Genomic DNA, 13,946 nt, shown 5'->3' on the forward strand with positions numbered 1-13,946 from the left:
GATACCTATGGGCAGCAGTCGCTTCGCCATTTCGGCGGATTTAGGCGGCCGTTTGCACCTTGTGATATAAAAAAAGAATAATCTAGTGTTACAATAATGTAAACATGAATAAAATTAGTCCAGTAGTTTTTGAGTTTATTAGTTACAAAAGTAAAAATGTTTTCTTCGATTTAGTGTAGTAATTCGAAACAGTTTAAAATTCCATAGATCCTATTTGATCTCATAAGAGATGGAATCTTCAACCGCGGCCCATTTGCAACGTGCTGTAAACCTCTATATTTATCAGACCCGAAGTCTCAGTATTAATCTCTTGTCTTAATAAGATACGACCTGTTTAAGAGAAGCTGGTGAACATTCGTTTTATTTCTTAAGGTTTTTACAGACTTCTTGGTTAAATTAATAAAAAATTAATAAATTCCCCTTAGAAACTACTAAATGATACTATCAATAATATGTAAAATATTATAAGGAATACATTGACATATTACTTTTTACTGTTCATCATCATTACGTTAATAACATCTGTTTTTGATAACTCCAAACTGTAGATATTTCATATAACAAGAAAATTATTATTTTGAACATTAAACAAATCAATTTCTACGTAATAATGTAACCTCGGATCAGGGAGAGGATGCCTTAATTAAATTTAACATCAAGTTCGTATTGAATTAGTAATTTATTCCGAAGTTTTAAACCAAGTGCTATATTTTGTAAAAGTTTTCTTCTACATTATGAAGAACGAAATTGAGAAATTGTATTTGTTTCATTAGCGTTATGCGATTAACTTCACGTGGATGCCCGCCATGAGGCGTAACTGATTCAGTTATCTCTCAACTTTAGTTTAAATTATATTTTTTATGAAAATATAATTACCTTTTAACGAATACAATATAATATAAGAAAATGCCCGTCATAGTAAAATCACGACTACACAGAAGACAGGCGTAAAGTGGGAGCAATTCCGTGTTTTGTCTGATGAGTGTGTGCTAGAGACCTATATTTAGTCCCTTTCCCTTCCCACCCTTTTCTTATAAGGAAATGATGGTAAGGGAAAGTAGATTTTACGGAAGCGTTCCACTGCTAAGCGAGGAAGTTGCTATGAACTTATGATCTCAATATTTTTAAGCCTAATAGAATTGTAGCCGAAATATTTACTTTCAAATCTTGCATGACAATAAACTGTTGGTTCACATAAAAGGTTACTTTCCAAGCCAAGGCGGTATAGTGAGTTGTGGCCATGGCTTTGGCGTTGTTGCGAAAAACTTTTTATAAAAGCCATAAATCATATGCCTGTAGGGTCTCAGATCGGTATACGCGTATATGCTTTCTTTACCTCTTCTTAACGAAAACGAGGCCACACCCCACAATCTATTGTTTTGTATCAAAGGTGCTCCTGATTGGATGACAGGATATTTGTCAATATTCAATATGCAAATGAAGTAGCCCCAGTACTTGGGGATGTATTCCTGGCAGTCCACTAGCACTGGCTCATCCCAGTAGATAGGCACCAGCTTAGTGCTGTGTTTCACGTGGCGCCAGTCCGTCAGGGAGAAAGCGGCCGTCTTCCAGCCGCTCGGCTCCTCGATGGCATACTGCTTCGCTATTGGCACGTAAAAGGGTGTTCTCTTCGCCGGGTTGGGAGTTTTTCCGAACGTATTAGACACGTACAAGAACATGAGGTCGTGGACGGGATTGCGTTCGTAACGTTTGTATCCCCAAAACACCCAGAAGTATTGTTTACCCCATATGTCACCGACGCTGTGTATTGCGTATACGCCCTTTGAGTTATTGTAACGTGTTTGTATCATGTAAACCTTTATATATGTGGGCCATTTGAATACTTCCTCTAGAGGTATAGCGGTCGTAGCGATCATATTGTTTCGAATAAAAGTGCCACAGTTAAGTATTCTCTTGTAGTAAGTGATGGGAACGATGCAATCGAAGTGTGGATCATCTTTTACCCAGGTGAATTCGCTTTCGAGTGGATCGACTGTGACCCACCACCATTGACCCAGTGCAGACTGTATTAAGGATAAAAATAAGACTGGAATATACCTGCAAAAGAAAGAGAAACTGTTCGTATTTACAAATTCGTCCACGAGTGTAGTTTTACACTTATTGCGTATTTAATTTATCAATCATGATTGCGTACTGACACGGTCATTAATTATAGATCAGTACTGTAGTCGGTAGTTGTAACTAAACAGTTATGCACGTAGTTTAAACATGTTGTATTTCAAGACAGTTTTGCACAACACTTTACAATTCACTTTTCACATCTTCTATCATATTGTAACGATTCCGATAAATAGACATGAAATAGCACTTGTAACTAAATTGGGTTCTTTTGGGAGCGAGAAATTTAAAGTAATTGCTTACATTGTTATCACTCCATTGCACAATTGTATTGTTTAAATTAAATTTAATTAGTTATTAATTGCACAAGTTCCAACTAACAAGACAAACTTCAGAGTGCGGTCTTTTAATACATTTCTTTGTTTGTTTGTTTGTTTGTTTGTTTGTAAATGTAATTTCCCTTAGTTCATATTTCTGTTTACAAAATATCTGCATTTTGCTACTATAAAAGAATGTGAATATAAAGACGTGTTGATTTTGATAATAATGCTGCATTTCAATTGCTGAGACATCTACATCCCTAGCGTATCAGCCGTTTGGGGGCTTTGAGTTGGTTGATTTATTTCTTCCACCCTGGTCTATTGGTAGCCAATGGTCTCCAATTCATTTAGCTTTCATTTTATACGTTACGTTTTCACTGTTCAATCTGATCTGTGTTCTTCGTCGACATCGACAACCTTTAGTGTTGTTTACCATAAGGTCATGCTTTATGACTTTAAAACGCAAAATGAGTTCGGCAGTGCAGTATGGTAAAATGCGGTGTGAACGAGGTGGCTCCAGTGGCGCGCAGCCTTGTCACAACGGAGAAGTCGATGCACGTTATGGGACCCGTCGTCTACAACTGTATGGGGTATCATGTCACATCGACCTCCAGCCTCGCGTCATTTTAAAAATAGATTAAAGACTTATCTAACAGCTCTACTGTGGTTTAAGAATTTTGTTGACTGAAACGATTTTTGTGTTTGTTATATCTTTTCTTTGAATGTAAATTAATTAATCAATTTGTTCTTTTGTTTTAGTGATATTTGTTTCAACATTTTTTTATTATCTTTTACAATCATGACCTGTGATTCATATATTACCAAAATGATGTATTTATATTTGGAAGACATTTGGGCACTACAACTTCGAACATGCCCGTGCGTGCCTATGGGCACAGGATGTATGAAGTTGTTACACAGTTGGGCCACAGCCCATTACAGTCTGGTTAGAATAATGCAAGAAGCTCTGGCCATTAATTTCTCTCTCATATAGTGCTAACACTTTTGGAGCCATAAATAGGTCACGGAAGCACCGCGTAGAGAATCAATTTTTCGAGTGACTTGTTTGGAACAAAAGTATTAGAGCAAAATAGTATGTATTATCCGCCAATCCCGCCTCTTGATTTCATATCCAATATGCGGTTCTCCCTCGTTACTCATGAACATACCAAATAAATATAACTCTCCATAAGGCAATGTATCTATGTACCAAAGTGTTTTTTGGCTGTCGAATTTCAAGGGAAACTTCGTGATGGAACCTGAACATGTCAACGAAGAAATTCAAAGAAGTGAAGACAAACAAACCGGCACTGGGCCAGTGCAGTTTACAAAGGCTTCGTTACCACATATGTGTATGGGAATTAATAGAAATTAAATTTTGATGAATCTTTTTAGGATGTTATGAGGACGTCAGAGGCAGAAAAATAATAAGAGGAGTTTTCGTTTTAAATAGTATATTCTTTCATAAATACCTATACTTAATAGTTTTATTTTAGACGGACTGAAATGTTTTGTTTTAATTCTTCGTCTGCTTGCTGTGCCGTCTCCTTGATGAATGATATTACCACAGGATAAAAAAATATTAAACCAGTGGTCTATAAAAAATAAATGACCGATAGACTGACTGTAATTATATCATCTTGTGGATAAAAATAGAAATCGTAACGTACCCGTTGCGTTGCGACCGCTGAGCGAAGAAGTCAAAATACTCGTATTTTGAAACTACAAGCCTTATTAATTTTAAAGAATATATAATTGATGATAATAAATGTCATTTAATTAACAATTTTTGAAGTGTTTATTCACAAAAAAAGCAAGTTATTTTCCCCACCAAAATGGCGGCGTTGTCGCGAAAAACTTTTTATAAAAGCCGTAAATCATATGCCTGTAGGGTCTCAGATCGGTATACGCGAATATGCTTTCTTTACCTCTTCTTAACGAAAACGAGGCCACACCCCACAATCTATTGTTTTGTATCAAAGGTGCTCCTGATTGGATGACAGGATATTTGTCAATATTCAATATGCAAATGAAGTAGCCCCAGTACTTGGGGATGTATTCCTGGCAGTCCACTAGCACTGGCTCATCCCAGTAGATAGGCACCAGCTTAGTGCTGTGTTTCACGTGGCGCCAGTCCGTCAGGGAGAAAGCGGCCGTCTTCCAGCCGCTCGGCTCCTCGATATCATACTGCTTCGCCAATGGCACGTAAAAGGGGAGTCTTTTCGTCGAGTTAGAAAATTTGCCGAACCTATAAGACACGTACAAGAACATGAGGTCGTGGACGGGATTGCGTTCGTAACGTTTGTATCCCCAAAACACCCAGAAATATTGTTTACCCCATATGTCACCGACGCTGTGCATTGCGTATACGCCTTTTGAATTATTGTAACGTGTTTGTATCATGTAAATCTTTATATATGTGGGCCATTTGAATACTTCCTCTAGAGGTATAGCGGACGTAACGATCATATTGTTACGAATAAAAGTACCACAGTTAAGTATTCGCTTGTAGTAAGTGATGGGAACGATGCAATCGAAGTGAGGATCATCTTTTACCCAGGTGAATTCCCTCTCGAGTGGATCGGTCGTGCCCCACCACCATTGACCCAGCGCAGACTGTACTAAGGATAAAAATAGAATTTGAGTATACCTGGAATAGAAAAAGTAAATGTTTATATGTATTTAAAAATTCGTTCATGAATGTAGTTTTACACTAACACGGTAATTGATCTTAGATCAGTACTGTAGTCGGTAGTTGTAACTAAACAGTTATGCACGTAGTTAAAACATGTTGTATTTCAATACAGTTTTGCACAACACTTTATAATTCACTTTTCACATTATATTCACACGTAAAATCGACAATAGCTCTTGTAAACCACTTTCTCATGTAAAGTTATAATTAAAATGTACACAATATCACGTTACATTATCTCACATCTTCTATCATATTGTAACGATTCCGATAAATAGACATGAAATAGCACTTGTAACTAAATTGGGTTCTTTTGGGAGCGAGAAATTCAAAGTAATTGCTTACATTGTTATCACTCCATTGCACAATTATATTGTTTAAATTAAGTTTAATTAGTTATTCATTGCACAAGTTCCAGCTAACAAGACAAACTTCAGAGTGCGGTCTTTTAATACATTTCTTTGTGTGATTGTTTGTTTGTTTTTTTGTTTTCCCTCAGTTCATATTTCTGTTTACAAAATATCTGCATCTCGCTACTATAACAGAATATGAAAAAAGACATGCTTATATTGATTACAATACTGTATTTCTATTGCTGGGATATCTTCATTCCTATCGCATCAGCCGTTTGGGGACTTTGACTTGGTTGATTTATTTCTTTCATCCTGGTCTATTGGTAACCAATGTTCTCTAATTCATTATGCCAACATTTTGTAGGTTATATTTTCACCGTTAACCGATTTGAGCTTCTTTCGTCGTCGATATCAATTACCTTTAGGGTTGCTGACCATAAACTCATGCTTAGAAGACTTCACAACGCAAAATGAGTTCGGCAGTAGTAGTATGGTGACACGGGTTGTGGACAAGCTGACTCCAGCGTCGTGCAGCCTTGGCAATATAGAGAAGTCCCGTGGTCTTCAACTGTATGGGGGATCATGTCACATCGACCTCCAGCCTCGCGTCATTTTAAAATAGATTAAAGACTTATCCAGTAAGCTCTACTTTGGTTTAAGAATTTTTCTGCAACGACTTCTCTGTTTCATATTAGTTATTTTCTTAAAACGTAAGTTGATTAATCAATTTGTATATTTGTTTTAGTGATATATGTTTTAACGTCTTTTTATTATCTTTTACAATCATGACCTGTGACTCATATAACACCAAAATGATGTATTTATATTTGGAAGACATTTGGGCACTACAACTTCGTACATTCTCTGCCTGTGGCCAGCCCATTACGGAGTGGTTAGCGTAATGCAAGAAGCTCTTCCATTAACATCTCTGACTTATAGAGCTAAAACTTTTGGAGCCATAAATAGGTCTCGGAAGCACCGTGTAGAGAATCAATTTTTCGAGTTAACTGTTTGGAACAAAAGTATTAGAGCAAAACAGCATGTATTATCCGCCAACACCTCTTGATTTCATATCCAATATGCGGTTCTACCTCGTTTCTAATGAACATACCAAATAAATGTAACTCTACGAACCAATGTGTCTATGTGACAAAGTGTTTTTCGATTGTCGAATTTCAAATGCATAGATTAATCTTACGTTTTTAAGATGAAGGAAACCTTCGTGATGGAACCTGAACATGTCGGTGAAGAAATTCATTGAAGAGTAGTCAAACAAACCGGCACTGGGCCGGTGCAGTTTACTAAGACTTCGTCAGCCCTAACTTTGGTTAGGTTTTGGTAGGAACATAGAACCATACGTACATGAGTGGATAGAAGTGAAATTTTAAAAGTTTTTTTAGAAAGTTTTCTGGACGTCAGAGGCAGAAAAATAATATGCGGAGTATTATTGTTTTAAATAGTATATTCCATAAGTAGCTCATAGTAGTATTTCATATTTTATTTTGAGACGGGCTGGAATGCTCTGTTTCAATTCTTCCTCTGCTTGCTGTGCCGTCTTCTTGGTAAATGATATTAATAAAAAAAAATATTAAATAAGTTGCCTAAAAAAAGGAAGACCGATTGACTGACTGTGATTATATGATCTTGAGGTATTCTAAACATTGTGAAACTACAGAACTTATTAATTTTAAAGAAGAAATCATTGGCGGTAACAAATGTCATTCGATTAACAATTTTTGTAGTGTTTGTTCACATACATAAAAGGCAAGTTACTTTCCACCAAACCACGGCCCTGGCGTTGTCGCGAAAAACTTTTTATAAAAGCCATAAATCATATGCCTGTAGGGTCTCAGATCGGTATACGCAAAAATGCTTTCTTTACCTCTTCTTAAAGAAAACGAGGCTACACCCCATAACCTATTGTTTTGTATCAAAGGTGCTCCCGAGTGGATGACGGGATATTTATCGATATTCAATATGCAAATGAAGTGGCCCCAGTACTTGGGGATGTATTCCTGGCAGTCCACTAGAACTGGCTCGTTCCAGTAGATAGGCACAAGCTTTGAGCTACGAGTTACGTGGCGATAGTCCGTCAGAGCGAAGGCGGCCGTTCTCCAGCCGCTCGGCTCCTCAATGGCGTACTGCTTGGCCACTGGCATGAAATACGGCACTCTCTTCGTCGCGTTGAAATGTTTGCCCACTACGCGGGTAACATACAGGAACATGAGGTCGTGGACGGGATTGCGCTCGTAACGTTTATATCCCCAAAATACCCAGAAATATGTTTTACCCCATATGTCACCGACAGAGTGTATTCCGTACATACCTGTAGAAAAATTGTAACGATCTTTTATCATATACACCTTCATATATGTAGGCCATTTGAAAATATGCTCCAAAGGTATAACAGACGTGACAATCATATTGTTTCGAATAAAAGTGCCACTGTTGAGGATCTGTTTGTAGTAAGTGATTGGAACGATGCAATCGAACTGGGGATCGTCTCGTACCCAGTTGAAATCGGTTTGAAATGGGTCGGCCGTGGGCGTATACCAGAAGCTTATCGTAAACGGTACGAAGGAAAGAAATAGTACTTGAATATACCTGCAAAAAAAAAGAAACACGTGTTTGTAAATTTTACCTATTGACAAGTCTAGTTTATCCATCATGAGAAGTTGTGCGTACTTTGCGGAGCTTTTAAAAATGTGGTAGTTGTTGAAAATGACAGTATAATTTTCCACATTAATTATTACAATTATTAAGAACGTGTACACATATAATTTGGTTTTTACGTTTATGTTTATTTTGGTACTACAAATTGACAGAACTCATTCCCCCACTTTGCTTTATACATTAATTTTCACGTCACTTATTTCACAACTTTAATCATATTACAAAGTACCGATAGAAACATAAATTAATCTATCACGGTCACACAGAACAGGCGTGAAGTGGAAGTAATTGCACGTTTATGCAAAGAAAGTGCATTCCGGAGACGTAATTTTAGTCCCATTTCTTTTCCCCCATTTTTCTTATAAAGATAGGGAGGTGAAGTGCATTTGGAAAATGTGTGAACGCACAAGATGGGGTAATGTCCTCTTTTTGTGCATCTAGAGATAACACATCTACAAATGCAAATGATTATGGGTTGCCGTTACTTCACTATTTTTAGTAATTCTGGTGGTTGTTTGCACTTTTTTCAGCTTCTAGATAATAAAAGCTAGTATTTCGATTATACGTTTTACGTATTAATTTGTTAGAATAGTTATTTAAATATGACATTGCTTACATTTTTATAATATCCTGCACAATTTCCAACAAACCTGACAAACGTCTGTGTGCTCGTCTTTATATGAAAATCTTTGTTTGTTTGTAAATGTGTTTGCCTTCAATTCATCTCTTTGTTTGCAAAATATCTACATCTCGTTAACAGAATGTGAAAATAAAAACGTACAGATATTAAAAATCAGATTTTGATTAATTATAACAACGCTTAATGTTTCTTACAACTTAAAGACTCAATAGTCTAATAGGGTATGAATTCCAGACCTAGTGGTCGAGGATTCGAATCTCGCCATTCGACTATTCTTGTAAATCATATCCTAGCAAGAGTTTACATGGAAAAGAACAAAAAAGATTTGTATCTAAATTAAAAAAAAAATTTGATAACATTTCACCTAAAAAATTTCTCTGACGATAAGAAGTGTGACAGAAAATCTTGACTTTATATCGCTCTTTGATAGTTTTGTAACTGAAAAAGGCTGTTTTAACTTTCTTTGTTACACTATTATAATAAAGCGTAAACGCACACTTCTTTGTTGCCTAAGATGACAGCAATTACAGCATATTTTTAAATAAATATTTTTTAATAAAAAGCGCTACACTTACGTCACGTTTTAGGCTATATATTTTGACGACATCAAACTTATTAGTAAATATTTTGTATAAAAATCCTAATGTGGGAAAGAGACCATAAGTTGCTGCCAACATTAAGGAAGCAAGATTGCCAAGGTTTGTCATGTCATGTCATTTTGACATTTGTTATTGATAATTTGACAAATGTAAATAATAAAATAAAATTTTCATAATTTCGTGCAGCTGAAGCCGCACGGGAACAACTAGTTACTAAATAAAACTGCTTTACTTACATACCTGTTATATCCTTGAATTCAATTTTAATTCAATTTTAAATTTCAAATTACACTAATATTATAAATACGAAAATTTAGATGGATTGATCGATGTTTGTTAGAGTTTGTACCCTAAGCAGCTAAAAGTATCTGGATGAAATTTGGCATAGATGTAGAACATAATCTGGAAGTACACATGGGTCATTTACTTTTTTCTTAATTCCACGACGAAGTCGCGGGCAAAAGGTCGTTTTGTACAAATGAAAGGCTTGTTTAATTATAATAGTTAGTTATTTTATTGAACATAAGGAAAGGATACATCACTAGCGATTCCACAAGCATTCCTGCCACGTACCAAATAGTAATACCCTTTATCTCCCCAATCTGTTCCCCACGAGTTCTTTATTATCCAGTACGGAGTGGACTTACCCGTCTCCTTTGAAACTGAAAATATAAATAATTGCAATTTTGCCCCCGTGAAATTAAAAAAAATATAGCCTATTTAACTCACAGATAAATTACCTTTGTAACGGTGAAAGAATTTTTAAAATCGGCCCAGTAGTTTTTGAGTTATATCAATACTTACAAAAATATAAATCTTCCCTCTTTATAATATTAGTATAGATGTTGACACGATTACCCACGAAAATAACTAGCGTAAGGGTATTCTATTCTAATATTATAAATCGGAAAGATTTGCATTTTTAAGCTTTAGTTTGTATTGACATAACTCAAAAACTACTAGGCAGTTTTCACAAATTCTTTCTCCATTTAAACGCTACGTTGTCAGTCAGTAATATAGGCCATATTTTTTAATCTTACGCGGAAGCAGTCACGTATTAAATATTTAATATGCTTGTTCATATGGACTAGAATTCGGCGCAATTCATCAGACGAAAGGCAGTATAGTCAAATGATGCTTGAATTTTGTTGTGGTATTTGATTGGTTAAGTAAGCCTAACAGATTTACGTATTCTGCAACAGAGGGCGCTGGTATATATAGGTATTAAAAATACTATTTTTATGTTGTTGATAGCTCTAAGTTGTACTGCGTATTGTGACTTCACTCATAACTAGCACATCTAATTCCCAAAGTTCCGAGATATATGTGAAACAATCGGAGGCTACTTACCATAAGTACTATAACCGACGATAAGTACAGAATGATTTAGTTCTGCTGGTGAACATTTTTCGTCAGTGGGCTCGTCGATACCACCTTTATAACTTTCCATTGATTTTGAATTTATTGCTACAAAATGTATGAAGAGCAGATCAGACTTCAAATCTTATAGGTCAGTATGAAATCTCTGCTAAAAGGCTTAACAATCAAGTACTCCGAATGATGAATTGAAATAAGCAAGCTTGTTGTAAACGTTTTAAATTATCTTGTTATTTTGCCATCAGCCCTTTACTAGTAACTTGTAATACTGATAATGTTTACATTATGATTAGGTATTAGGCGTTAGTTATCTTCATGTTAGCTTTTTAATTATTTTGATGTATTCTTAAAAGTTATTCGATAATATGTGTTATTTATCAATACTATTTATATTTATTTGAAACAACAATATTGTTAGGAAAATATTAGGAAACGGAAGGAATAGTGGGGGGTAGTTTTATAAATTACATGGCAAGGAGTGGCTCGGGCGCTAAGTCGCAGTCTCGGCGCTCAGTCGCCAACAAGCTCAGTGTTTTACTAGTCGTCATTACGGAACGTTCGATATATTTGCCTTGTCGCATTGGAGTTTAGTTTGTGTGTTTTAAAGTAATTTATAAGTGTTGTTAATATGGCCGTCCGTCTATGTTTTAAAGGAAGTCATTTGTGTCGAAATATTTAATTTTTATTTAATTTTATTTTATTCTTACCAACTGACAGTGGCCCATGGGAGGCTACGTACTCAACCATGACATCTTCGTTAGGAAAGACGCGTTTGAAACCAATCACCGGCACTACTTTAATGCCGTTGTTGTTCCATCTGCATTCTTTCTTCTGATTGGAGTAAGGAAAATAATCGCCTTCAGAAAGTACACCGCCAAGAATTGAAACGATTTCACTAAAACATGTAAAATTAATAACAAAATTGAAGAAATGTTTTGGTTTTTTAAGCTATCGAAAGTTTCACTCTAGTAATTAAAAAAGAAAACGGGATACCATAATTCGAATGACAACTTGTTCTTTGTTATAATTATAACCGTTTCGACTACAGGTCATTATACATTTTTAGATTATTCTTTGAGTTTGGGTTAAATAAATGAATAAATAATTTGTTACGTCTGAGTTTCTTTTTATAAATTTCTGATACTTACGCGTACGTCTTGATTAAGGACCCTGTAGTGCATCCATTGCTGCTTGGGACGCAGTCTATCAGAAACTGTTCAGACAATGTAGTGTTTTGTTGAAGATAGATACGCAGATGACTCTCTATGCTTCCTGGAAATTAGATAAGTCTATCAAATATTGCTATTGCCAGAGATAAGATATTTCTCGCAACCGGTGAATTGTTAATTGTGAACAGAAGTTAAAATTCACGTAACCAATATGCCTTGCAAATGTAAACGCTGGTTAAAAGTTAAGTAGATTCATTTAACAGTGGTAGAGCCCGCTTTAACATCTTCGCACGAATGGGCCGGCTCGCCCGGTGTAATACCACGACCACACAGAAAACAGGCGTGAAGTGGAAACAATTCCGCGTTTTGTCTGATGAGTGTGGTGCCGGAGGCCTATATCTAGTCCCTTTCCTTTGCCACACTTTTCTTAAGAGGAAAGGATGGGAAGGGAAAGTGGATTTAACGGTAGAGGAGACGCAAAGGAAGGGAAAATGTCCTCTTCATGTGCGTCTCCTTCTCCGTCGATTATGGGTAGGCAACGCATATGCAGTTGCGGATGTTTATGAGCAGCGGTCGCTTACCATTTCGGTGGATTCAGGTGGCTACTTGCTCGTTTGCCACCTTGTATTATATTTATTTACCGATCACCACTGCAATTGTTAAACTTTGAGTTCTCATTTGTTATATTTTACATCCTAAATCTACACTTAGACTAATGAACTCTTAATGGCTCTTATTGACAATTATTCAAATTAAGTACCAACTACACTGAAGGCCCAGCACGCAGCACAGTTTTGTTGACTTTTAACAGGGGATACTTTTCCGTTATTCCTCCAATCGACGTACGGCGGGGCTTGATTATATATCTTGTGTTGCTCTTCATAAGCCTTACGTACGTCTTTAAGTTTTGAAATTTTGAAAATGTCTAGTAAAAATGCATCTCCGAATGAAATGCTGAGAAATAATAAATTAAGACTGTTCTTGAACGCAAGCATTGTTAGTGATTTAAGTTATCGTCGACACGTTACGTGTATTTATATTGCTTTATATATAGTAGAGTATTTAAAAGAATATTTCTTTGAATACCAAATACTAAAAATGATAATTGTAAATGTTACGTTACTAATATAAAAATAAAAGTCTGTTTGTGAGTTGCATTTACTTTTATTACAATCTTGTAATTAATGTTATAGATGCAAAAGTTTGGATGGATGGAAGGATGTTTTTTAGATGTAGCCTAAACTGCTGACCAGATCTTAATAAAATCGCCCAGATGCAGAACATAGTCTTTAAGAACACAGGCTACTTACTAGGTGTAATTCCGTACGGACGAAGTCGCGGGCGAAAGCTAGTAGTCATATATCTTGACAAAGGGAGCTCAGCACGCATGACCTTCTGCTGCCAAGGGTTTTGAAAAGATTTATACAAAATTCTGTATTTTAAAAGAGATGGTGAGGGTTCTCTCAAGGGTCCTATGTGGGTCCTACCTAGTCTATTTTTGGAATCGCTTGTTATAGGAACATAGGAGGTACATGAGATTTTTGTCCCAAAATGCGGATTACGCATGGCTAGTATAATTTTTTAGGTTATAAAGCTAACAATTATTGGAACTGATCGTTTGTTGATATGGAAGGATGCGTTTAAGTCGATTACGTTGGCATTGAAATTCCTTGTCTTTGGCATTTCTTGATAATGACAGGAATACTATTTTAACTGATTATGAATGTTTGCGATAAAACCTAGTTACTATTTCTAGTGCAACAAAAAGACTACAAGAAGAATATTGTAGTACATTTATAGAAATCTAAATCGTTAAAATCCTCATAATGTTTGTCGGAGTTATGAAATATGAAAAAACAGAATTTTAAATAACCACGTTGGCTATTGTAAGTATTTCGTAACCAACTTCTTGATGTGCTGGTAGCCTAAAGTTTTAATTGATCAATTTAACTTGATAGTCGCACTTTTGAGCGTAGATTATAGTTTTCATTGTTCCGTTCAAACTTTATTAACTATTACAATTGTTGAAAACTACTTTAAT

General features: G+C 35.8%; 3 protein-coding genes across 6 annotated transcripts; all 3 read right to left on the reverse strand.

Moving 5' to 3' along the window:
• Positions 1 to 979: 979 nt before the first annotated feature.
• Positions 980 to 2,463, reverse strand: LOC106106246. Of its 2 annotated transcripts, none has more exons than XM_013286800.1 (2): positions 2,383 to 2,463; positions 980 to 2,058 (listed from the first exon to the last, which is right to left on the reverse strand). In XM_013286800.1, coding segments are annotated over exons 1-2 (858 nt in total). In that variant the 5' UTR covers positions 2,385 to 2,463; the 3' UTR covers positions 980 to 1,202. The 2 variants fall into 2 exon arrangements, with proteins under 2 accessions (XP_013142254.1, XP_013142253.1); XM_013286799.1 differs by lacking the exon at positions 2,383 to 2,463 and adding an exon at positions 2,160 to 2,249.
• Positions 2,464 to 3,902: 1,439 nt separating this feature from the next.
• LOC106106245 lies at positions 3,903 to 8,748 on the reverse strand. 3 transcript variants are annotated; one of them, XM_013286796.1, is made up of 3 exons: positions 8,737 to 8,748; positions 7,774 to 8,051; positions 3,903 to 5,049 (listed from the first exon to the last, which is right to left on the reverse strand). In XM_013286796.1, the coding sequence occupies exons 2-3, from the start codon at positions 7,827 to 7,829 to the stop codon at positions 4,218 to 4,220; spliced, it is 888 nt and encodes a 295-aa protein (XP_013142250.1). In that variant the 5' UTR covers positions 7,830 to 8,051; positions 8,737 to 8,748; the 3' UTR covers positions 3,903 to 4,217. The 3 variants fall into 3 exon arrangements, with proteins under 3 accessions (XP_013142250.1, XP_013142251.1, XP_013142252.1); XM_013286797.1 differs by lacking the exon at positions 8,737 to 8,748 and having other exon boundaries at positions 7,774 to 8,067; XM_013286798.1 differs by lacking the exons at positions 7,774 to 8,051; positions 8,737 to 8,748 and adding an exon at positions 5,440 to 5,517.
• A 1,124-nt stretch (positions 8,749 to 9,872) lies between these two features.
• Positions 9,873 to 12,900, reverse strand: LOC106106195 (cathepsin F-like). The gene is made up of 5 exons (XM_013286743.1): positions 12,666 to 12,900; positions 11,885 to 12,008; positions 11,444 to 11,631; positions 10,710 to 10,826; positions 9,873 to 10,021 (listed from the first exon to the last, which is right to left on the reverse strand). The coding sequence occupies exons 1-5, from the start codon at positions 12,898 to 12,900 to the stop codon at positions 9,873 to 9,875; spliced, it is 813 nt and encodes a 270-aa protein (XP_013142197.1).
• Between the last annotated feature and the right edge of the window lie 1,046 nt (positions 12,901 to 13,946).

The sequence above is a fragment of the Papilio polytes genome, unplaced genomic scaffold (assembly GCF_000836215.1).
Source record: "Papilio polytes unplaced genomic scaffold, Ppol_1.0 DF822289.1, whole genome shotgun sequence".
Classification (NCBI taxonomy): Eukaryota; Metazoa; Arthropoda; class Insecta; order Lepidoptera; family Papilionidae; genus Papilio; species Papilio polytes.